Below are 24,304 nucleotides of genomic sequence, written 5' to 3'. Positions count from 1 at the left end.
TCATATAAACTAGACATTTGTAAACTTGAAGGCAATAGTTGTTGGACTAGCAACATGCTTGTTGCCGCAATCATGCCCTGGGTTTTACAATTTATTGAATCAAAAACATAGGTCAACTCATAACATTTTTGTTGGAAGCAGTTGGTTCTGTTTAAAAATGCAGAGAATATGAATCATGCTGTCCTTGCTAATCTACACACACAAAAACTTACCGGTCTTTCAATTAGCTCGATGCAAGGTTGCAAATCCAGACCAAAGTCAATGAAGTTCCATTCAATGCCTTCACGTTGGTACTCCTCCTGCTCCAGGATGAACATGGTGTGGTTGAATAGCTGCTGAAGCTTCTCATTGGTGTAGTTGATGCATAGCTGCTCAAAGGAATTGTCCTGAAAGAGAAATGCAGTATACCATTTGTCATAACATTTCACATATTTTTACCAAATTCAATTGTCTTTCTTTTCAATTTTGCCAAACCTCAAAGATCTCAAAGCCAGCAATGTCCAAGATCCCCAGGAAAGAGGCACCCTGACGTTTCGTCTTGTCCAGTGCCTTATTAACCCTTTGAAGGATCCAACGGAACAAACGTTCATACATGGCTTTAGCTAAGGCTTCAACAGCAAAATCAGCCTGTAAAGAGAAAAAACATTAAATGGGATAACTAAAAAAAACATTCATTGGTTAAAATATGTCCTTCCATTATGGTCCATCATGCAGGGGTTGTCGATTTTTGGAATCAGCTTCATTAATTACATTCCAGATTTGATCAACCATATTTACAACTTCACAGCACAACTGCAGTGCCTGCCCACTGTTTCAGCCATCTTGGAAATATTTTTCCCATTCATTTTGTATACATATAAATATCTAAACAATATATTTTTTGTTTACTGAAAATATTCCGCTAAATAAAATAAAAAGTAGTTTGAGAGGGTAAACAGATTACATAATTCACGTTTCTTCATGGTGCATAGCTCTTTTGGCGTGCCTTGTTTGCCACAATTCTCCTATTAGTAGATCATTCTCTACAGGATCATGGGTAGTGCAGTTCTTCACCAGGAATTCCACTACTGGAATTTTTTTTTTTTTAAATGAAGTTGATATTGTGGACTGATGGCTTCAATAGAAGCATAAACCATCAGTTAACAACCTTAGAGCTTACGCTAGGTCTGTCTTTTAAAGGTTTATATGTTATCATTAAAAATCAATACCTCCATGCAGAAAATGAATAGGTTTTTACTTCCGGAACCTGACTGTTGCATTCTATTAGAGTTACTTTGTGAGCGCTTTACCTGTTCTTTAGTTTGGGCCTTCTGCACAACCTCACGGCCCACTTTAATACGAGGCGTCAGAATGGCTCTTGTGAAGTCTGTAACATTAATGCTTTGGAGGTGGCAAACTTTCTGGGCAGCTGAAAACACATTTCAGAGGTAATTTCAGTCACTAAAGTGAATTTATATTAGCTTGAGAAGTCATTTGGAAGTTTCCCCATAGTGGCTGACCTGTATTGTCTGGCATGGTAGCTTGTTCCTGGTTCCTCTCTTTCTTGAACTCAATGTTGCCCAGCTGCAGCACAGTTGAGACCACTTTGAGGACATCTAACAACAAGGAAAAATGGAGATGACATTTGTTACAATGGATCATCTTTCTAAAGACCCAAGGAGTCTTAATTTTGAGCCAATGTTGGTTCCTATGTTTAATTCCATCCCTACATTATATGGCAATGAGCAGAAAATGCCTGTTTTTATTAAGACCATCCTGCAAAGCCATTAAGTGCTTATTTCACTGCATTCAATACCTGCTCTTTCCTCTGCAGTGAAGCCCATGATATTCATGGCCTCCATGGTTTCGTCATACATCTCATCATCCTGATTGCCTGGAATCTGGACATGGCCAGCCGAGAGGAATCGGTAACTGCTAAATTTTTCGAGCAGAAGCTCCTCTGTCAAAAGATACAAATCACGATGACATTGCAATGTTGGTCAGAATACAACAGTGCTGTTTATACAAGAACATTTCAACACAGCTTTGCTTTCATCAGTCTCACTTTGACTGTCAACATCTGTAAAGATCTGACACGTCATGCTGAAAGACACTGGGCATATTAGCAGCCACGAACAGAGATATACATTTTCTACACTTGTTGAGGTGATGTCTCCACCTACCACGTAATTTGTCTTTTGTTCCAGCTACCATGTAGTAGAAGATGTGGAAGGTTCTTTCTGTTTTGGCTTGTCTGATACAGCGAGATTTCTCCAACAGATCTAAGGTGGTTTGGATTTTAAGGTAAAACATTGTAGAGTTAAAGGAATAGTTCACCCAAAAATGAAAATTCTCTTCTCATTTAATCACCCTCATGCCATCCCAGACGTGTATGACTTTCTTTCTTCTGTTGAACACAAAAAGTGATTTTAAGAAGAATATTTCAGCTCTGTAGGTCCATACAATGCAAGGGAATACTGACCAGAACTTGTAATCTCTAAAAATCACATAAAGTCAGCATAAAAGTAATCCAAACGACTCCAGACTCCATGTCTTCAGAAGCGATATAATAGGTGTGGGTGAGAGGCAGATCAATATTTGAGTCCTTTTTTTACTATAAACCTCCACTTTCACATCATTCTTTTGTTTTATGGCGATTCACATTCTTTGGGCATATCGCCACCTACTGGTCTCGGCTAGTCAAAGGTGGAGATTTATAACAAAAAAGGGACTTAAATATTGATCTGTTTCTCACCTACACCCATCATATCACGACAGAAGTTATGGATTTTACCACTGGAGTCTTATGGATTACTTTTATGATGCCTTCAGGTGATTTTTGAAGATCCATAGCTCTGGAACACCATTAATTTGCTTTGTATGAACCTACAGAGCTGAGATATTCTTCAAAAAAATCTTTGTTTGTGTTCTGCAGAGCAAAGAAAGTCATCCACATCTGAGAAAGAAGGAGTGTGTATGATACTACTAATGTGTCAGCTAATTCAGGATGTGAGATGGCATCTGTGTATGACTTCAAGTTGAAGTCTTCAAGGATACAGGTCTCTATGTTGGCTCCAACTATGAAGCCTGTGACATCAAAGTTAATACGGATGAATTTTCCCTGTGGAAAAAATGGATATGAGAACTCAAATAAGTTACAATCTTTGTCATTCTTGTTCCAGAGTATTTTAAATCTGATGACATTTGGTATCATATAGTGTTTTCAAACTTACGAATCGGGATGAGTTGTCATTCTTGATGGTCTTGGCATTACCAAATGCCTCTAGAATAGGATTGGCCTGCAACAGTTGCTTTTCCAGCTCACCCTAAATTGCCAAGGTTAAAAATTAAAAGAATTATTCCATAGAAAACAAGCCATGCAGAAAAAGGAAAAGGACATGCCAGAAAATTGGAATAATAATAATAATAATTTAAAAAAAAACTCAGAATCAGAAAATAACACAAAAAGACTTGTGAAATAATTTAAAGTCTCATGCTATTGATGAAAGTACACAACTTTGGATTGTAGATTTTTTCAGTTTCATGAACTGATTCAAAGGCCTGAAGCAATATTTAATTTGCAAGTACCTTCAGCTGTGCAAAAAAATGAGCTTGTGTCAATTTAGATGGGCCTAATACTTTAGATCAAAAGTGTGCTGTTATCTTTGCAGCCAAATTACAAACATTGAGAAGCCTGCCAAGCAGGTCCACTTCACACAAGGATGTCAAAATGAGCAGTTGAGGTCAGTCTGGAATACTAAGCATGGTGAGAGAGGCCAGTTTAATGGGGTTTAAGAAATGTATCTCAAGAATAGATCTTTCTTATTTTGTTCACTTTACAAGAAAAAAAGTTACTGTGTGACCTAACACCATCTCAAACTCAGTAGGATGAATCATTGAACCCTAAGAAAGGACAATGCTGCCTTTGCATCCCAAGGAACCTCAATCCCGAAAAAGTTGGGACAGTATGAAAAATGCTAATAAAAACGAAAAGGAGTGATTTGTAAATTACAATCACCCTTTGCTATATTGAAAGCACTACAACTACACATTATATTATGTTTTTCCTTGTTAATTTCCTTGTTTTTTGAAAATGTACAGTAACTTAAAATCAGATGATTGCAACACACTCCAAAAAAGTTGAGACGGGCAGTTTAAGACTAATAACAATTTGATGAGTTGAAATAACAAGGCGATGTGAAAAAGGAGATCTTAAACAGGTGAGGCAGTCGTGTCATAGTATATAGGGAGGCTCCAAAAACAGCCTAGTACTTCAAGAGCAAGGATTGTTTGAGACTTGTCAATTTGCCAACAGATGCTTCAGCAAATAATCCAGCACTTTGAGATCAATGTTCCCCAAAGACAAATTGTAAGGATTTTTGGCATTTCACCCTCTACTATGCACACAATATAGTTAAAATATTCAAGGAATCTGGTCAAATCTTGGGCGTAAAGGGCAAGACGAAAACCACTTCTGAATGCACGTGATCTCTAATCCCTCAGACGTTACTGTCTTATAAAACGTCATTCATCTGTAATGGATATCATGAACATGGGCTTGGGATAACTTTAGTAATCTTTGTTAGTCAACACCACTTGCCGCTGCATCCGCAGATGCAAGTTAAGACTTGTAAAGCAGAAGCCATACATCAACACTGTCCAGAAGCACTGCCGACTTCTCTGGGCTCGATCTCATCTTATATGTAAAGTGTCCATGGCATGAGTAACTCACACATCTGTGAGAACACCATGAACGCAGACAGATATCTACAAATTTAGAAGTAACATATACTACCATCCAGCACCGTCTTTTCCAGGGACGTCCCTGCATTTTCCAGCAGGACAACTTCAAACCACATACTGCCTGGATTTCAAATCCATGGCTGTGTGAGCAGAGAGTGTGAGTGTTAGATTGGCCTGCCTGCAGTCCTGACCTGTCTCCAATTGAGAATGTGTGGTGCATTATGAAGTGCATTAGATTGCAACGAAGAGCCTACATAATGGATGAATGGGGGAAATTCCACTTTCTAAACTTAACAAACTTGTGTCTTCAGTGCCCAAATGCTTAATAAGTGTTATTAGAAGAAATTGTGATATTTCACAGTGGTAAACAATCGACTGTCCCAACTTTTTTGGAGTGTGTTGCAATCATCTGATTTGAAATGAATGCACATTTTCAAAGAAAACTATGAAATTCACAAGGTAAAACATCATGTAATGTGTAGTTGTAGTGCTTCAATATAGCAAAGGGTGAATATAATTTACAAATCACTCCTTTTTGTTTTTATTAGCATTTTTCATACTGTCCCAACTTTTTCGGAATTGGGGTTGTAATAATTAAGATTCTCATTTTGGAGAAAGACTTAAATGGTGCAGTGCAAGGTTTCAACCATGACACAAAGTTTCAATTACCATCTTAATGAGAATCAAAACAGTTATTGAGGAAAAGAAGACTGTACTAGAGAGAGTTTGCCGCTGAAAAGGAAAGAATATTCCTGATAGCTTCAGACACTGACAGAGAACAATAAAGTGAAATAGAAAAGAAAAAGAGAAAAGGGACATTTATGATGATAAGGCTGACAAACAGTTAAACATGGATTGTTGGGAAGAAAGAGGATAGTGTGAAGACTGAAAACATTCATAATAAAACACTTTCAATTTGAGAGGAAAACTTTGGGAAAAGGTTTGACTGTCTCTTTTAGTGGTCCTGAGGCACAGAACAGCAAGTAGCAGATGTTGACTTCATCTGATGCTTCAACCCCTCTGTGTTTATAGAGAACAGAGGCGTTCTCTTTCACTCCTCAGTGTACAATTAAAGAAATAGTTCACCAAAACATGTTAATTCTCTCATTATTTACTCACCCTTATGTCTTTTCATACTCGTATGGCTTTCTTTCTTCCACGGAACACAATTAATTATTATATGTTGATGGAGATATGATGTCTGTTTGTCCATACAATGCAAGTTAATGGTAACCAAATTTTCAACTCCAAAAAAGGACAGGGGTGTAATCCATGTCTTCTGAAGTGATCCAGTCGTCTTGGATGAGAAACAGACCAAAATATGATTTCAACCTTGATTACACTTCCCAGTGCTTGACGCATGTGCAGAGCGCTAGATGGCACTAGGAAGTCTAACTGATCTTTAAATCATGACTGCCAAGGAGACTGATGATATCAAGATTTATAATGAAGAAGGAGTTATATTTTGGTCTGTGCTCACCAAAAATCGATTGGAACACTTTGAGAGGACATTAATTAAACCACTGGAGTAGCATGGTTTACCTTTATGCTGCCTTTATGTCCTTTTTTGGAGCTTGAAAATTTGGTCACCATTTACTTGCATTGAATGGACACACAGGCATCACATCTCTATTAAAATGTCTTTGTTTGTGTTCTGCGGAAGGAAGAAAGTAATTCGAATTTGAGATGGCATAAGGATGAGTAAACGATGAGAGAAGGATAATTTTGGTTAAACTATTGCTTTAAAGTAATAGTTCACACAAGAATAAAAAATGTTGTCACTATTTACCCACCCATGTAGTTCCAAACCTGAATGCTGTTATTTTTTTCTGTGGAACACAAAAGTTGAATTTTTTGAAGAATCGTTACGCAGCTCTTGCCATACAATGACACCATAAAGGTATCATAAAACTCGTACAAATTACTACTTTCAAAGTATGCGCTATTTTTTACGATATGATACGATAGTTTTGTGTGATGAACAGACTGATATTTAAGTTGTTATTCACTGATGATATTGGCCTACCCCAAGTTCGTTTTGCATTCACATATAATAAAAAAATGGCACATCATGTTTGGCTAATACATATGAGAGAATTAGTGCCATTTTGGCTTCAATGCTGAATTTTTTTTTTTTAACTGGACGCATACGTGGGCTCGACGTGAGCTTCGTGGACGTGAAGATGTAAGGGATAATGTACAGTCAGCTGGTTGTTATCGCACAATAAACCCCGACAGGGTGATCAGGACCCCAACGTGAAGCAGAGGGGTCTTGTATCACCCTGAAGGTGTTTATTTTGCAATAACAACCTGCTGACTGTGCATTATCCCGGTTATTACACGGCTACTAATACATGGACATAAAATATTGATTTGCATTGAAATTATGTAATTTGAGAAGAAATAAATCGCTGAACAGCTGAAATCCACCTCTGGTTTGCGTCGGAGTTCTGTTTGTGTTTACTCTGTTAAAATGACCATCTGACTCCTCAATATTCAGCCTATTACAAGATTACTTGCCAAATAAATATATAAATGAATATGAAACATTGATTTGAGTTGAAATTATTTTATTAGCTTACTTGTAGAAATTGCACAGGGAGCCGAGAAGCAGGAGAGATGGCTCGCAGAACTCGGATGAGCAGTCTGATATGTCTTAAACCCCGGATGTGTGGTAGTTACAGTACAGACCGCTGGATGGCGCCATTGAACAATCAGAATCGAGTATTCCAGAGAGCCATGTAATAAGAGAGAATAATTACCGGTACTTAAATTTCAGTCTGTTCTAAACACTAAAGCCTCTAGAGTCAGTCGCTAGTGCGCCTCTTGAGGCCAGGGGAGTGAGGTTTACACATAATGCACGGCTATCACGTACCAGCTGGCTCCCGTTACACTCACCCACCTAACCCTCACTCCAATCCAGGTCACGGTACCACTGTAACCGGTGCTGTACGACTCGTTCCAAGCTGGATTCGACATCAGCTGGCATGGGAGGCAGGCACGCTAACGAGGAGGCTAAAGTCTATAGCCCCTAGCATTAGTCGCTAGTGCACCTGAGGCCAGGGGAGTGAGGTTTACAAATACAGCGCAGCTATCACATACAGCTGGCTCCCATTACACAGGCTTGGAACAACATTTTTAGGTTGAACTATTCCTTTAACCTTCTTTTGGTTTAACCTTAAGAAGAAAACTAATGGGGGACTGGGTAGCTCAGCGAGTATTGACGCTGACTACCACCCCTGAGTCATGAGGTCAAATCCAGGGTGTGCTGAGTGACTTCAGCCAGGTCTCCCAAGCAACCAAATTGGTCCGGTTGCTAGGGAGGGTAGAGTCACATGGGGTAACCTTCACGTGTTGCGATTAGGGGTTCTCGCTCTCAATGGGGTGCGTTAAGTTGTGCGTGGATCGCGGAGGGTAGCATGAGCCTCCACATGCGGAGTCTCCGCGGTGTTATGCACAATGAGTCACGTGATAAGATGCGCGGATTGACAGTCTCAGAAGCGGAGGCAACTGAGACTTGTCCTCCGCCACCCAGATTGAGGTGAGTAACCGCGCCACCACGAGGACCTACTAAATTGTGGGAATTGGGCATTCCAAATTGGGAGAAAAAAGGGGATAAAATAAAAAAATTTAATAAAAAAAGAAGAAAACTAATAATTTCAACCTTTAACTTCTCAGAGGACTACTATTATAAGTGTATCAGAAGTGTTAAATATAAAAACTGTGCATGTACAGTAAGTGTAGCAATAACAATAAAGCTACTTTTTCAAATAAGAACTACAACAGACACCCTTATTAAGCTCATATGTATAGCAGTTACAAATGAATTAAGAGTTATGAAACAGCTATAATGTGTGCATAAGTATTTGTTCATTGTGTATCCCATTCATACAGTATATCATCAGATTTACAGATTTACATTTACAATATATTTATAACTACAGTTACTGTAATTACATTCCTAATGCACACACATATGAGCTTGTCAGATGATGCACATTAACCTGTGGTAGATTAATAGGTGATTACGGAAAAATAAGACAGGATATGAGATCATCAATTCTATAGGCTATGAATTGGCATGCACACACACTGTGTTCAGACAGACCGTTTCAATGCCAGGCATCCACTCTGGCAAAGAAAGAGTTAACCACATCTCAGATGGGGGAATGGCACACATGTGATCTGTTGCTATAATCTTTCTTTTCTTTTCTTTTTTGTTTTTTGTTTAAAAGACATCTTGTGAACACTGCAGCCCTATGGCACATAGGTTATTTGTTTACAACTGTTTGAACAGCAGCCTACAGGTTGTTTTCTATAGGGTCCCTCCATTAAGACTTGTTTTCTAATGTCACTCTTAGTGTCAAACTCAAGCATGCAATTTTTTTCAAACCCACACATGAAGGAATTTTGATCATTCCTTTTTACTCACATGGGCAAACTGTTGTCCTGAATGTTGCTGTGAGGAAATTCATTAAAGAATTTGTCATTAGATGATTGTAAACTAAAAACACTCTATTACATTCACTGGTTCTCCCTTAGAGTCTGCTGAAGTCTCGATTAAAATGGCTCATCAGAAAATCATAAATATATATATATATATAATTTTCTTTTTTTAATCTGGCTATTCCTGAGCCCATAGAGCCTGCATAATCTTGTTATAAATGGGATTTCATTTCAAACTTTTAAAGACTCAAGGGAGTTTTCTTATCTTTTCACTTTATACTCACAATATAACCTTTGCACATTATTACTTAACTAATTATGAAAAGATTCAAAATGCCAGAATCTGATCGGAAAGAACAGGGTCAAAGCAAGGGGAAAGCATTACAGTGGATTAAAATGTATTTCGTTCTTAATGCTCTCTGAAGCTATTTGAGCAGGCCTGAGGAGATGACAGTGGCTATCAAACAGAGTCAGAAGTTTTCAAACCAAGTTCATACTTACAGCACTTGTGTCTTTCTTGCCTTTATGGGACGAGGCCACTAATGCCAGATACTGTATGACTTTCTTGGTGTTTTCTGTCTTGCCAGCACCAGATTCACCACTAGGAATAAAGTAACATGGAATGATAAATGTATTTTTCCAATGAATGACATGATTCAAAATAATATATATACATATTTATACAGTTAAGAATTATGGAGGCCACTGTACTCTTGGGAACCTTCAATGCAGCCGAATTTTTTTTTGTAGCCTTCTCCAGATCTGTGCCTCGACACAATCCTGTCTCTGAGCTCTGCAGGCAGTTCCATTAACCTCATGTCTTGGTTTTTGCTCTGATATGCATTTTCAGCTGTGAGACCTTATATAGACAGGTGTGTGCCTTTCCAAATCATGTCCAATCAATTGAATTTGCTGCAGGTGGACTCCAGTCAAATTGTAGAAACATCTTGAAGATGATCCAGAGAAATGGGATGCACCTGAGCTAAATTTCAAGTGTCATAACAAAGGGTCTGAATACTTAAGCCAATGTGATATTTCAGTTTTTCTTTTTTGTAAATTTGCAAAGTTATCAAAAATGTGGATTTTGCTTTGTCATTATGGTGTATGGAGAGTAGATTGATGTGAATTTTTTATAATATTTTAGCATAAGGCTGCAACATAACAAAATGCGAAAAGAAATGAAGGGGTCTGAATACTTTATGAATGCACTGTATGTATATATATATATACAGTATATAAAGGTAAAAAAAATAAGGTGTTAAAATGCTTAAAATAAGGGCCCACAAGGGGACCTTGTAGTTATGGTTTTGAATATAACTTGTATATAACTTCTTTATAAAGAATGCTTATTACATTCAAAAATGTTGAAACTCTGTAGGTCCTTATAATGTAAGTAAACGGGTGCCATCAGGCTGCTGGCTATTTGATGGTCCAAAAGGCATAATTAGGCAGCATAAAATCCACATGACTCCAGTCGATCAATTAATGTCTTCTGAAGCAAATTGATAGGTTGGTGTAAAAAATAAATCGATAATTTAAACTTTATTAATTAAAAAAAATCGCTTCCTGCCGGCAGTCGACCCATCAGTGATGTAAGCGCTATGGCACGTTCATGCGTGAAGTCTGAAGCGCGCTCTTTGTATATAACAGAGGAATGAACGTCACGCGAGAGTTAGTTCATTTCAAACAGAAATTCAGCGCTGGGCTGAAGCAATGATTTAAAGTTAAAAAAGAATTTTTTTCTTCACCAACCTATCGATTTGCTTCAGAAGTCGTGAGGATTACTTTTATGCTGCATAAAAATGACTTTTGGACTGTGAAATAGCCAGCAGCCTGATGCCACCCGTTTACTTACATTATAAGGACCTACAGAGCTTCAATATATTTCTAAAAATCTTAATTTGAGTTCTGCTGAAGAAAGACAGTCATCCACATGACATCAGGGTAAGTGATTAATTAGAGAATTTTCATTTTTGGGTGAATTATTACTTTAATTGTACCCTGGACCTTTTTTGTGCCTTTAAAAATTTTCCTTTGAGAACAAAAATGCACATGTGCAGTACGTAGCTTGTTTTCTGACAGTGCATTTACAAATTATTTTTAATGGTGCCTTTTAGCCTAATTTAGTTTTCAAAGCATGATGTAAAACTTTGCAAAATAATTTCTCAGGAGAAAATTAGAAGCTAAATAAAATTAGAAGCTAAAAAAAAAAAACACACAAAAAACAAAAAAAAACAAAATAGAAGCTAAAAATTGTTTAAGCTAAATAAATAGTTATTGAGAATATGCAACAGGAATTAAAGGTATTACATTTATGTTAAATTAAACACAATAATTGTCTCTGTTATGATTAGACCCAGACGGAATCTGCGCGTGCAGAACTCTGCAGAAAACTCTTTCACAGAGTTGTGACATCTTTCATTCAAAAAGTTTGACTAATTTTTAAATAAGTTTGTTTATTAAATATTTAGGATAATTTCATGATGCTTTCAACTATCAATAGGAGTGTAGTACTCACAGCTCCATTTAATACATTTTACTGTTTAAATCCCTTCTGCAGAATTCCATAGAATTTCCACAAAAATCTGCACAGAAAATGCTAAATATGTCAGCAGATTCCATCTAGGCCTTATGAGGTGCAGTTAACCGCCTCACAGTGTTCTATGAGCCTTCTATGATATCCGAGAGTGATATGACTGATGCCAACATTTCCATATTAGGAAAGTGGAGTCTGGGATCCACAAGGCTCTGTTGCAGCCGAAGGGCGGGTTCTTTGGCAGGAGCAGGGTGCCCTTAGATCAGCACATCCAACAGTTATAAAGCCATTTTATACAGTACTTTATACTGCAATGTTTGTAAATACACAGTTTTAAACCATTTATGATATATTGTATAGTACATTTCATGATGATTATTTTACTGATGCCAACAATCTGACTGAATGGTGATTAAGGTATTGGTCTACACACTGCATTAGATATGAATTGTGGGAAAAAAACATGGGGGATGGGGGGGTTGCTGGGGGTAAATACTTTATGTGGTTATTCCCAGTACAAATGACTCATTACAAAAAAAAAAAAAACAACAACTTTGCTTTGGGACAGCTTCAAGAAAAAAAAAAAAAAAGAACAAAACCATGAGAGAGTTGGGCTGAGACATATGGAAACAGCCTGATGTCATTACAGAGTTCTATGCCCTAGCAGCAGTTGCCCTGTAACAGTTTAAACAGCTTCCATTTCCTTTTCCACATTCAGAGGAAATTCGCAAACAGTGTCTGTGGGAGCCTCCCACGCTGACCCATTGCATCAATACCATGTTGTTGTGTTTTAACATCCTCATACTGTATTTCACTGTTTTTTTATTTTTTTTTTATTTTTTCTTATCACAATGATGTGAAACAATTGATATAAACTGTGAACAGCTATATTGTTATTTGCTATTTTTGGATGGATTTTTGTCAGGACTGGCCAGTTTTCTATGTGTGGGGGGCTTCAAGTACTCAATAAGAGCTAACCAAGTGCTCCATAATGACTCAGAACTAAAAAACAAATATCGATGAAGCCAACGTGCAGTTAATCTGGATTTAGAATCAGGACAGGGGGCACATTTCCTGTGAGAAGGCAAACTCTGAGGAGACTCTGCCTTATTCCCACTGCAGAGGAACATTTGAACCAACTCAGGATCCTAGCAAGTAGGATAACTCTATTTGTTATTATCATGTTGACATATACTAAGCTTGATGTATGTTCATATTTGGTCGCTGTCAAACATTTATTTTAATTAAACATTATAGTTTAACATTATATTAGGATGGGCTTGAAATAGTTCCAGATTTAAAAATGGGGTGTGTCATTTCTGCAACACCAGTGGCACCAAAAGGAATTACAAAAATAATAACTGTTTCCTCAACACTCCCCCCATCTTCCATTGGTCGACCAAACAAGTAGTGTCGCCTGAAACTAACGCCATTGGTTGAACCAATGTTGCAGTGTCAGTGCAGGTCTTGATACTTAAACAAACAGAGCTGAGTTAAGTGCACTTCAGAATTGGGCTGCAAGGCATGGCTGGGTATATGGGGGAGTCAGGGGGTCATTTCCCCTCCTAGATTTGCCTCGAGCCCCCCCAGAAACATCTGATACCCTGCCATGACTGACAGCGAAATGATCAAGGGCACTCTGCCACCGGACTGACGGCAAAACAATCAACATTGCACCCCCTAAACATACAAGTGTCCCACCAAAAACATCATCCTAGTACCGGCCGTGCTGCCAAGCCTTATCTTTAAAGCTTTAATCAATTAAGCTAATAGTTAACCACGTCTAACCATGTTTGTACAAGAATTTGTACAAACTGTCCAGTATGGGGCATTCGTCACAAGTGAAATCTTTAGATCCAGTAAGACTATAGGCAGTTAATGGTGGATGCAAATAAAAAAATGAAACTCACGTGCAAAGAATAGACTGGTCCTCTCGATCTGTTGAGAGAAAAGACAGACATTACAATGGGTCAAGGTAACTGTCAGGCTAGTGCTCATGGGATATGAGGAGACAAGACATGATACAATGTAATTATCTGAATACATAAAAATGTTGACACTTGTACTGAACATCATGGAACATATAAGGTCTGGTGACAACTCTTAAGACCAGAACAAACCAATTAACAACTTGTTTTCTAAAGTCAAGAAAGTGCCATGCTACTAAACTAGTGTACTGTCAAATACCATTAATATGTGCTCCTCTTTTTACTTGGGAAATGAATCAATTCTTGTGAGAACTGTGTTCAGCAGTGGGACCATCTTGAACTTACACTTCTAAAATTAGAAGCTGAACACCTTCATAGATGATCTTGGCTCCATTTTTGGTTTTTAAACTTTCGTCAGATCTTCTATTAATGATCATAAAGGTGGAATTGAAATAAAAAGCTATTAGATCCAGTAAGAATTTGAATAGAGTCAAAAGAGTTCATATACTGTAGAAATATGAACCTCTCTGAAACCTGAGTCAATGAACTCTAAACTGAGTTTTATCTATGATCCTGGAGGTTGGACCAACACCCTAATCAGCTGAATATGAGCAAGCAAGCCTGTTCTGCTCATGTATCCTTTGTCTGTTGTAAACAAAATGAAAGGCTTTTGCTCATTTTGGATATGACTTAAGCTAGGCAGGTTTCCATGCACATGAAGTCTGTTCCTGTTTCTTCCTAATTAAGGCACAAACCAGGGCAATCGGGACTCAGAAAGCCAAATCTAAACACAATGATGGGGTAACACTGCACCTCAGCCAGAGCGTTTGATGGAAAACAAGATGTGCAGGTTTTGTTTTATCCAAGATACTAGTAATCAGAATTCCGAAATCAGAATTCAGAATCAGAACTATTTGTTTTATTATATTACCTTTAGGTATTGAAGTATTTTGTTTTAAACTTAAGTGTTACATGCATTAATGTGAAGCGTTTTTTGCACTGATACCAGACTCATCAGTCGTTTGTAATAATCTTATCTTTTGGTTTGCATCCACAAATTTCTAACTAAAAAGATAAAATAAACAAATGAGATTTAAGGAATATTCTGTGTTTAATACAATTTAAGCTCAATTTCGACCTGTCCTTCCTTTTCTTAAAAAAAAAAAAAAAAAAAAAAATTGGAAGTGAATGGGGCCAATCCGTAAAGGTAAATTACTCAATGTTTTTTCAAAGTATAGCTAAAAGAGGTAAACAATATGCTTGTTGTCATGATTTAAGTGTGATAGCTTTCTTTGTAAAGTTATAGCCAATTTTACCACTTTATTGCCATGACGACATAACGCCGTAAACCCTAAAACAACCGTAAATTTAAAAAAAAAAAATGTACAGCTCAAATAATACATGAGTTTTAACAAAAGAATTAATGTAAGTGCTTTTATAAAATTATAAGCTTCACATTTCTGCCTTTAAACCCTCCAAAAACTGGCCTCATTCACTTCCATTGTAAGTGCCACACTATAACCGCAATTTTTGCCATTTTTAAAGAAAAGAAAGGACGAGTCGAAATTATTTGTTGTAGTAATCACCATTATGTCACAAATGCTGTCGATTGAGCTTAATTTATGTTAAATCTGAAAAAAAATTATTTTACCTTTCATTTCTATTTCATTCACTGGATTATTAAAAAATATGTATGCCCACATGATTATGTAATATGTAAAGAATTTCCAGCATAAATGTTAATACTGTGTTACATTACACAGTTACCATGATATACAATGACTCATATTGTGATATACAGTTATAATATTCTATGTGTAGCCATTTGATTCCCATTCCAACCAAAACTAGCTCCTCATGTTTTCAATTATGACAAGGGTACGCCATGTCATACTCAGTCAAGCATGGAAACATCGCTGGACTTCAAAGAGAGATCAGTGTAAGCCCCTGAGTAGGAATGTGTAGTATCCTCAAATGAGAGAGCGCAACACTGGCACTCAAGGTTGATTATGCTGTATCAAGATACTCTAAATCTTGTCATCGACTCATTCAATCGACTCACACAATACACTGGAGTTCAGGATATAGCAATCTCCCAAAACTTATTTAGGTTGTCTTTCCATGTGGTAATTAGTTGCTGCAAAACGCATTTCTTGTTATTGGTTATCTGTCTTCATATAACAGGAAGTTAGTCCAGTTGTAGCAGCATGACATGACATTCTGCGATGATCTTAACGAATGAGAACATTTTCAGACTTTATGGTGTTGGAGAGGTTTTTCAGGAAATGTCAGTCCATATTCAATCATTGCTAAAAATAGTTCTAAAATTCTTAACATTCCAAAATTATGTATAATAAAGGGATATAATGGATTAATGTAAGCAGTTTAATGAGAACTGTACTGTCAGAGCATTATACCTTTGAGGGACAGCGTGACAATGCATCATCTACTTCTGCTTTTGAAAGCAATTTCTAACACGCTCTGATGTTTCATGTAAGATACTGGTTTCTGAGAGACTCAATTACAAACCAAAAGCAGTTACCACACCTTTAGACCAATGAATTTCCATGGCTTTTCCATGATATTTACTGTTGTGAAAAGGATTTTAAATTTTTATTATTTTATTTATGCAGACTGCACCCACAATATGCGTTTTAGCCAGTTAAATATTTTAGAGCTGAGCATGTCTAGAAAAAAAAAAAAAAAAATCATCGCTATAGAAATTTCCATAACTTAAACATTCTTGTAAATCACTATTTGAAATTTCCCTGATATTTTTATCTTTTCAATGACCATGTCACAGACTCAAGTATCTTTATAACCTTTAAATGCATGGTTGATTTGACAAACATGATTACATACCATGGGTCTTTAGCAACCCGCCACAAAATTTCAAAGCATTTTTTTCTCCCCAATTTGGAAAGCCCAATTCCCAATGCGCTCTAAGTCCTCATGGTGGCGTAGTGGCTTGCCTCAATCTGGGTGGCGGAGGACAAATCTCAGTTGCCTCTGCATCTGAGACCGCCAATCTGTACATCTTATCACGTGGCTTGTTAAGCAAATTTACCGTGGAGACACAGCGCCTGTGGAGGCTTCATATTATTCTCCGCAGCATCCACGCACAACTCACCACACACCCCACCGAGAGCGAGAACCACATTATAGCGACTACAAGGACGTTACCCCATGTGACTCTACCCTTCCGAGCAACCGGGCCAATTTGGTTGCTTAGGAGACCTGGCTTCAAACTCGTGACTCCAGGGGTGGTAGTCAGTGTCTTCACTCGCTGAGCTACCCAGGCCCCCCGAATTTCAAAGCATTTTTAAGACACTTAGAAAATAATAGAATAGAATATTTTCTATCTTTATATTTTGGTGTTTTATTTTTCATCTAGCAAAGAGATGATGCAACAAATGATAGAAAGGTATTCAATACTTCCACGTTGACATTTGTTTTACTCAACTGGCTGTCAAACGCATTTTGAGCTACACTTAACACATAAGCTAAACATAACACATGTATTGCTCTTATTGAGTCTAAATAGACGTAAAACTTACAGAATTTCAGTAGTACACCCAAATGTTAACAGCAATATCATACTGTTCATGTGTTATACTTGCTATAGCTTACTTTCATGTTGCTTCTTCATCCAGTAGCTACCGTATGTCAAAAATAAATCAAGTCAATCACTGAAACATCAGTGCCACCTTGAGTAACAAATAACACGTAAAGTACAATATGAATGTGTAATGCATATGGGATGCTGACAATTCACCACCATAGCACAGAAAATGTTATGATATAGTAATTTGTATGAATATGGCACTCATTTGTCTCAAACTTAGATGGTAAAGATTAAAAAGATGAAATCATAAAAATAAAAAAATATGATTTACAGAAGTGGAAATATGCAGTATAGTGTGACACTTTTACATATCTTGTGTCACTAAAGACCCTATACACTATACTGTATATAATATATAAAATAAATAATTACAAAAAAATGTAATATATATATATATATAAATTTTGTAAAAGACCCACAATATGCATTCCACAGTTAATGAGTGAGAACTGTGAGAATTGTGTTTAAATGAGCTGATATGTTGCAAGTTCGAAATTTCACAAAAACTCCACACATTTTAGTAGTAAAAATGTAGTCACTGTAAAAACAATATAGCATTATGTAAATGTGAAGATATACAGCTGCTTCCTACTAACATAAGCTGATGTGTCAACAGCTTAATATATCTTGTGGTTCTCACTCTTCACAGCTAACACAGCAACTAATTTCAATAATATCACATACAGTGCATTCAGACAGTATTCAGACCCCTTCATTTTTTTCACATTTTCACATTTTGTCACATTATGCTAAATGCTTTTAAGTATTATCATTTTTTTTTCACATCAATCTTCACTCCATACCCCATAATGACAAAGTAAAAACCAGATTTTTGATAACTTTGAAAATTTATTAAAAAGAAAAATCTGAAATATCACATTGACATAAGTATTCAGACCCTTAACTCAGTACTTAGTTGAAGCACCTTTGGCAGCGATTACAGCCTCAAGTCTTTTTGGGTATGATGCAACAAGCTTTGCACACCTGGATTTGGGGATTTTCTGCCATTCTTCTCCGCAGATCCTCTCAAGCTCTGTCAGGTTGGATGGGGACCGTTGGTGGACAGCCATTTCCAGGTCTCTCTATGATGCCATCTATCTTGTGAAGTGCACCAGTCCCTCCTGCAGCAAAGCACCCCCACAACATGATGCAACCACCCCCATGCTTCATGGTTGGGATGGTGTTCTTCGGCTTGCAAGCCTCACCCTTTTTCCTCCAAACATAACGATGGTCATTACAGCCAAACAGTTCAATATTTGTTTCATTAGACCAGAGGACATTTCCCCAAAAAGTAAGATCTTTGTCCTCATGTGCACTTGCAAACTGTAGTCTGGCTTTTTTACGGCGGTTTGGAGTAGTGGCTTCTTCCTTGCTGAGCAGCCTTTCAGGTTATGCCAATATAGGACTTGTTTTACTGTGGATATAGATACTTGTCTACCCGTTTCCTCCAGCATCTTCACAAGGTCCTTTGTTGTTGTTCTGGGATTGATTTGCACTTTTCGCACCACACTACATTCATCTCTAGGAGACAGAATGCATCTCCTTCCTGAGGGGTATGATGCGTGGTCCCATGGTGTTTATACTTGCATACTATTGTTTGTACAGATGAACGTGGTACCTTCAGGTGTTTGGAAATTGCTCCCAAGGATGAACCAGACATGTGGAGGTCCACAATTGTTTTTCTGAGGTCTTGGCTTATTTCTTTTGATTTTCCCTTAATGTCAAGCAAAGAGTTGAAGGTAGTCCTTAAAATACATCCACAGGTACACCTCCAATTCAGTACACCTCCTATCAGAAGCTAATTGGCTAATTGCCTAAAGGCTTGACATCATTTTCTGGAATTTTGCTAGCTGCTTAAAGGCACAGTAAACTACAGTTGTGCTCAAAAGTTTGCATACACTGGCAGAAATTGTGAAATTTTGGCATTGATTTTGAAAATATAACTCATCATGCAAAAAAAAAAAACTGTCTTTTAAGGATAGTGATCATATGAAGCCATTTATTATCACATAGTTGTTTGCATGATCAGTCATATTTTCAAAATCAATGCCAACATTTCACAATTTCTGCCAGGGTATGCAAACTTTTGAGCACAACTGTAAGTGTATGTAAACTTCTGACCTACTGGAATTGTGATATAGATTGTTTCAATTTTAATTGACTATCTGTAAACAATTGTTGGAAAAATTACTCGTGTCATACACAAAGTAGATGCCCTAAATGACTTCCCAAAACTATAGTTTGCTAATATTAAATCTGTGGAGTGGTTAAAAAAATTAGTTTTAATGACTTCAACCTAAGTGTATGTAAACTTCTGACTTCAACTGTATGTCAAATGTAAATCAAGTAAATCATTAATACATCAGTGCCACCTTGAGTAACAAATAACACGTAAAGTACAATATGAATGTGTAATGCATATGGGATGCTGACAATTCACCACCATAGCACAGAAAATGTTATGATATAGTAATTTGTATGAATATGGCACTCATTTGTCTCAAATTTAAATAGTAAAGATTAAATAGATGAAATCATAAAAATCATAACCATCTGATTTACAGAAGTGGAAATATGCAGTATAGTGCGACACTATTACATACCTTGTGTCACTAAAGACCCTATACACTATACTGTATATAATATATTTAAAAATATATATATATAAAATAATACTTTTACTAAAAGATCCGCAGTATGCATTCGACGGTTATTGAGTGAGAACTGTGAGAATTGTGTTTAAATGAGCTGATATCAGAATCAGAATGAGCTTTATTGCCAAGTATGCTTACACATACAAGGAATTTGTGTTGGTGACAGGAGCTTCCAGTGTACAAACAATACAAAACAGCAACAAGACTTAAAAATTGAATAAAAAATAAATAAATATTGAAAAGAAAATAAAGTATATATAGAATACACAATAGACAATATATTATATTATATTATATATATATATATATATATATACACACACACACATACATATACACACACACACACACACACACATACACATACATACACACACACACACACACACACACATACATACACACCCACAAAGACAGTGCAAATCTAAATACAAATCGGTTATATACAGTGCAAGGGAATGTAATGGCAGAAGAGGTTGGATGTGTTGGATAATATAAAAAGACTAAGCTGTATATTGCACATTAATTATTGCTCAATGGGCCAGTTTTAACTGTTCATGAGAATGACAGCCTGAGGGAAAAAACCGTTCCTGTGCCTGACGGTTCTGGTTCTCAGAGCTCTGAAGCGTCGGCCAGAAGGCAACAGTTCAAAAAGGTATTGGGCAGGGTGAGTGGGTCCAGAGTGATTTTCCAGCCTTTTTCCTCACTCTGGAAGTGTATAGTTCTTGAAGGGAGGGCAGGGAGCAACCAATAATCCTCTCAGCAGTCCGAACGCTCCTTTGTAGTCTTCTGATATCCAATTTCGTAGCTGAACCAAACCAGACAGATATTGAAGTGCAGAGGACAGACTCAATGACTGCTGAGTAAAACTCTATCAGCAGCGCCTGTGGCAGGTTGAACTTCCTCAACTGGCGAAGGAAGAATAACCTCTGCTGGGCCTTTTTCACAATGGAGTCAATGTGGGTCTCCCACTTCAGGTCCTGTGAGATGGTAGTGCCCAGGAACCTGAATGACTCCACTGCTGCCACAGCGCTGTTTAGAATGGTGAGGGGGGACAGTGTTGGGGTGTTCCTCCTAAAGTCCACAATCATCTCCACCGTTTTGAGCGTGTTCAGCTCAAGGTTGTTTTGACTGCACTAGACAGCAAGCTGTTTAACCTAGTCTCGGATGAGGCCGATGACAGTGGTGTCATCTGCAAACTTCAGGAGCTTGACAGAGGGGTCCTTGGCGATGCAGTCGTTGGTGTAGAGGGAGAAGAGTAGTGGGGAGAGCACACATCCCTGGGGGGCACCAGTGCTGATTGTACAGGTGCTGGAAGTGAATTTCCCCTGTCTCACAAGCTGCTGCCTGTCCATCAGAAAGCTGGTAATCCACTGACAGACAAACATGGGAACAGAGAGTTGGTGTAATTTAGTCCGGAGAATAGCTGGGATGATGGTGTTGAAAGCCGAACTGAAGTCCACAAAAAGGATCCTTGCATATGTCCCTAGTCTGTCCAGATGTTGCAGGATATGATGCAATCCTAAGTTGACTGCATCATCCACAGACCTGTTTGCTCGATAAGCAAATTGAAGGGGATCTAGAAAGGGTCCAGTGATGTCCTTCAGGTGGGCCAACACCAGTCTCTCAAATGACCTCATGACCACAGACGTCAGGCCGACAGGTCTGTAGTCATTAAGTCCTGTGATTTTTGGTTTCTTTGGGACAGGAATGATGATTGAGAGTTTGAAGCAGCAGGCAACTTCACACTGCTCCAGTGATCTATTGAAAATCAATGTGAAGATGGGGGCCAGCTGGTTAGCACAGAATTTAAGACATACAGGTGAAACGCTGTCTGGGCCTTGTGCTTTCCTTATCTTTTGTTTTCGAAAGACACGGCACACATCATTTTCACAGATCTTAAGTGCAGGTTGAGTAGCAGGAGGGGGCTGCAGGAGGTGTTGGTGTTTGTGTGAAGTGAAGGTCAGAGCGGGTGTGGGGTGTGAGATTGGGCCTTTCAAATCTGCAGTAGAACACATTCAGGTCGTCAGCCAGTTGTTGGTTCCCTACAGGGTTGGGGGTAGGAGTCCTGTAATTTGTGAGTTGTTTCATGCCACTCCACACTGATGCAGGGTCGTTAGCTGAAAACTTGTTTTTCAGCTTCTCAGAGTATCTTATTTTAGCCACTCTGATTTCCTTATTCAGTGTGTTCCTGGCCTGATTGTTCAATACTTTATCCCCACCTCTGTCAGTATCCTCTGGCCTTACGAAGCTGCCTGAGTTCTGCTGTAAACCATGGTTTGTCATTGTTAAACATTAAATAAGTCCTAGTAGGGATACACATATCCTCACAGAAACTGATATATGATGTAACAGTATCTGTGAGCTCGTCCAGATTGGTGTCTGCAGCCTCAAAAACGCTCCAATCAGTGCAGTAAAAGCAGGTTTGTAGTTCCAGCTCTGCTTCATTGGTCCATCTCTTTACAGAGCTTACTATAGGCTTAGCAGATTTCAGTTTCTGTCTGTAGTTTGGAAGAAGATGAACCAGACATTGATCAGAGAGTCCCAAAGCTACTCTAGGGACAGAGCAATATGTATCCTTTATTGTTGTGTAGCAGTGATCCAGTATATTTCTGTCTCTGGTTGGGCATGTAATGTGCTGTCTGTATATATTGCAAGTTTGAAATTTCACAATAACTCCACACGTTTTAGTCAAATTTATATTAATGTAGTCACTGTAAAAACAATATAGCATTACTATAAATGTGAAGATATACAACTGCTTACTACTAACATAAGCTGATGTGTCAACAGCTTAATATATCTTGTGGTTCTCGCTCTTCACAGCTAGCACAGCAACTATTTTCAATAATATCACATACAGTGCATTCAGACAGTATTCAGACCCCTTCATTTTTTTCCACATTTTGTTATGTTGCAGCCTTATGCTAAAATGCTTTAAATAATTTTTTTTCACATCAATCTACACTCCATACCTCATAATGACAATGCAAAAAACATATTTTTGATAACTTTGAAAATTTATTAAAAAGAAAAAACTGAAATATCACATTGACATAAGTATTCAGACCCTTAACTCAGTACTTAGTTGAAGCACCTTTGGTAGCGATTATAGCCTCAAGTCCTTTTGGGTATGATGCGACAAGCTTTGCACACTTGGATTTGGGGATTTTCTGCCATTCTTCTCTGCAGATCCTTTCAAGCTCTGTCAGGTTGGATGGGGACCATCGGTGGACAGCCATTTTCAGGTCTCTCCACAGATGTTCGAATGGGTTAAAGTCCAGGCTCCGGCTGGGCCACTCAAGGACATTCACAGAGTTGTCCCTAAGCCACAATTGTGTTGTCTTGGCTGTGCACTCAGGGTCATTGTCCTGTTGGTAGGTGAACCTTCGGCCCAGTCTGAGGTCCTGAGCTCTCTGGACCAGGTTTTCATTAAGGATATCTCTGTATTTTGCTGCGTTTAGCTTCCCTTCAACCCTGACCAGTCCCCCAGTCCCTGCCACTGAAAAACATCCCCACAGCATGATGCTACCACCACCATGCTTCACCACTGGTATGGTATTGCGCAGGTGATGAGCGGTGCCTGGTTTCCTCCAGACATGATGCTTGGAATTGAGGCCAAACAGTTCAATATTCGTTTCATTAGACCAGAGAATCTTGTTTCTCACAGTCTGAGAGTCCTTTATGTGCTTTTGTGCAAATTCCAAGCGGGCTTTCATGTGTCTTGCACTGAGGAGAAGCTTCCATCTGGCCACTCTGCCATAAAGCCCAGATTGGTGGAGTGTTGCAGTGATGGCTGTCCTTCTGCAAGTTTCTCCCATCTCCACACATGATCTCTGGAGCTCAACCAGAGTGACCATGGGGTTCTTGGTCACCTCTCTTACCAAGGCCCTTCTCCCCGAATGCTCAGTTTGGCCGGGTGGCCAGCTCTAGGAAGAGTCATGGTTGTTCCAAACTTCTTCCATTTAAGAATTATGAAGGCCAATGTGCTCTTGGGAACCTTCAATACAGCCGAAATTTTTCTGTAGCCTTCCCCAGATCTGTGTCTCGACACAATCCTGTCTCTGAGCTCTGCAGGCAGTTCCTTTGACCTCATGGCTTGGTTTTTGCTCTGATATGCATTTTCAGCTGTGAGACCTTATACAGACAGGTGTGTGCCTTTCCAAATCATGTCCAATCAATTGAATTTGCCACAGGTGAACTCTAATCAAAGTGTAGAAACATCTCACAGATGATCCCGAGAAATGGGATGCACTTGAGCTAAATTTCAAGTGTCATAGCAATAGGTCTGAATACTTATGTCAATGTGATATATCAGTTTTTTCTTTTGAATAAATTTGCAAAGTTTTTTTTGCTTTTTCATTATGAGGTATGGAGTGAAGATTGATGAAGA

General features: G+C 38.2%; 1 protein-coding gene across 1 annotated transcript in view; it reads right to left on the bottom strand.

Moving 5' to 3' along the window:
* The window catches only part of LOC127448763 (myosin-11-like), a 63,058-nt gene that overhangs the window by 24,710 nt on the left and 14,044 nt on the right, over positions 1-24,304 (bottom strand). Inside the window, exons 4-13 of the mRNA XM_051711610.1 lie at positions 13,615-13,642; positions 9,670-9,769; positions 3,213-3,305; positions 3,037-3,100; positions 2,163-2,261; positions 1,796-1,939; positions 1,500-1,595; positions 1,290-1,408; positions 475-627; positions 213-386 (exon numbers count right to left, since the gene is read on the bottom strand). Of these exons, the coding sequence (XP_051567570.1) occupies positions 213-386; positions 475-627; positions 1,290-1,408; positions 1,500-1,595; positions 1,796-1,939; positions 2,163-2,261; positions 3,037-3,100; positions 3,213-3,305; positions 9,670-9,769; positions 13,615-13,642 (1,070 nt within the window). The remainder of the gene's footprint in view (positions 1-212; positions 387-474; positions 628-1,289; positions 1,409-1,499; positions 1,596-1,795; positions 1,940-2,162; positions 2,262-3,036; positions 3,101-3,212; positions 3,306-9,669; positions 9,770-13,614; positions 13,643-24,304) is intronic.

The sequence above is a fragment of the Myxocyprinus asiaticus genome, chromosome 12, assembly GCF_019703515.2.
Source record: "Myxocyprinus asiaticus isolate MX2 ecotype Aquarium Trade chromosome 12, UBuf_Myxa_2, whole genome shotgun sequence".
NCBI lineage: Eukaryota > Metazoa > Chordata > Actinopteri > Cypriniformes > Catostomidae > Myxocyprinus > Myxocyprinus asiaticus.
The sequence above is the reverse complement of the archived record's forward strand: the minus strand, read 5'-3'. Positions and strand labels throughout refer to the sequence as shown.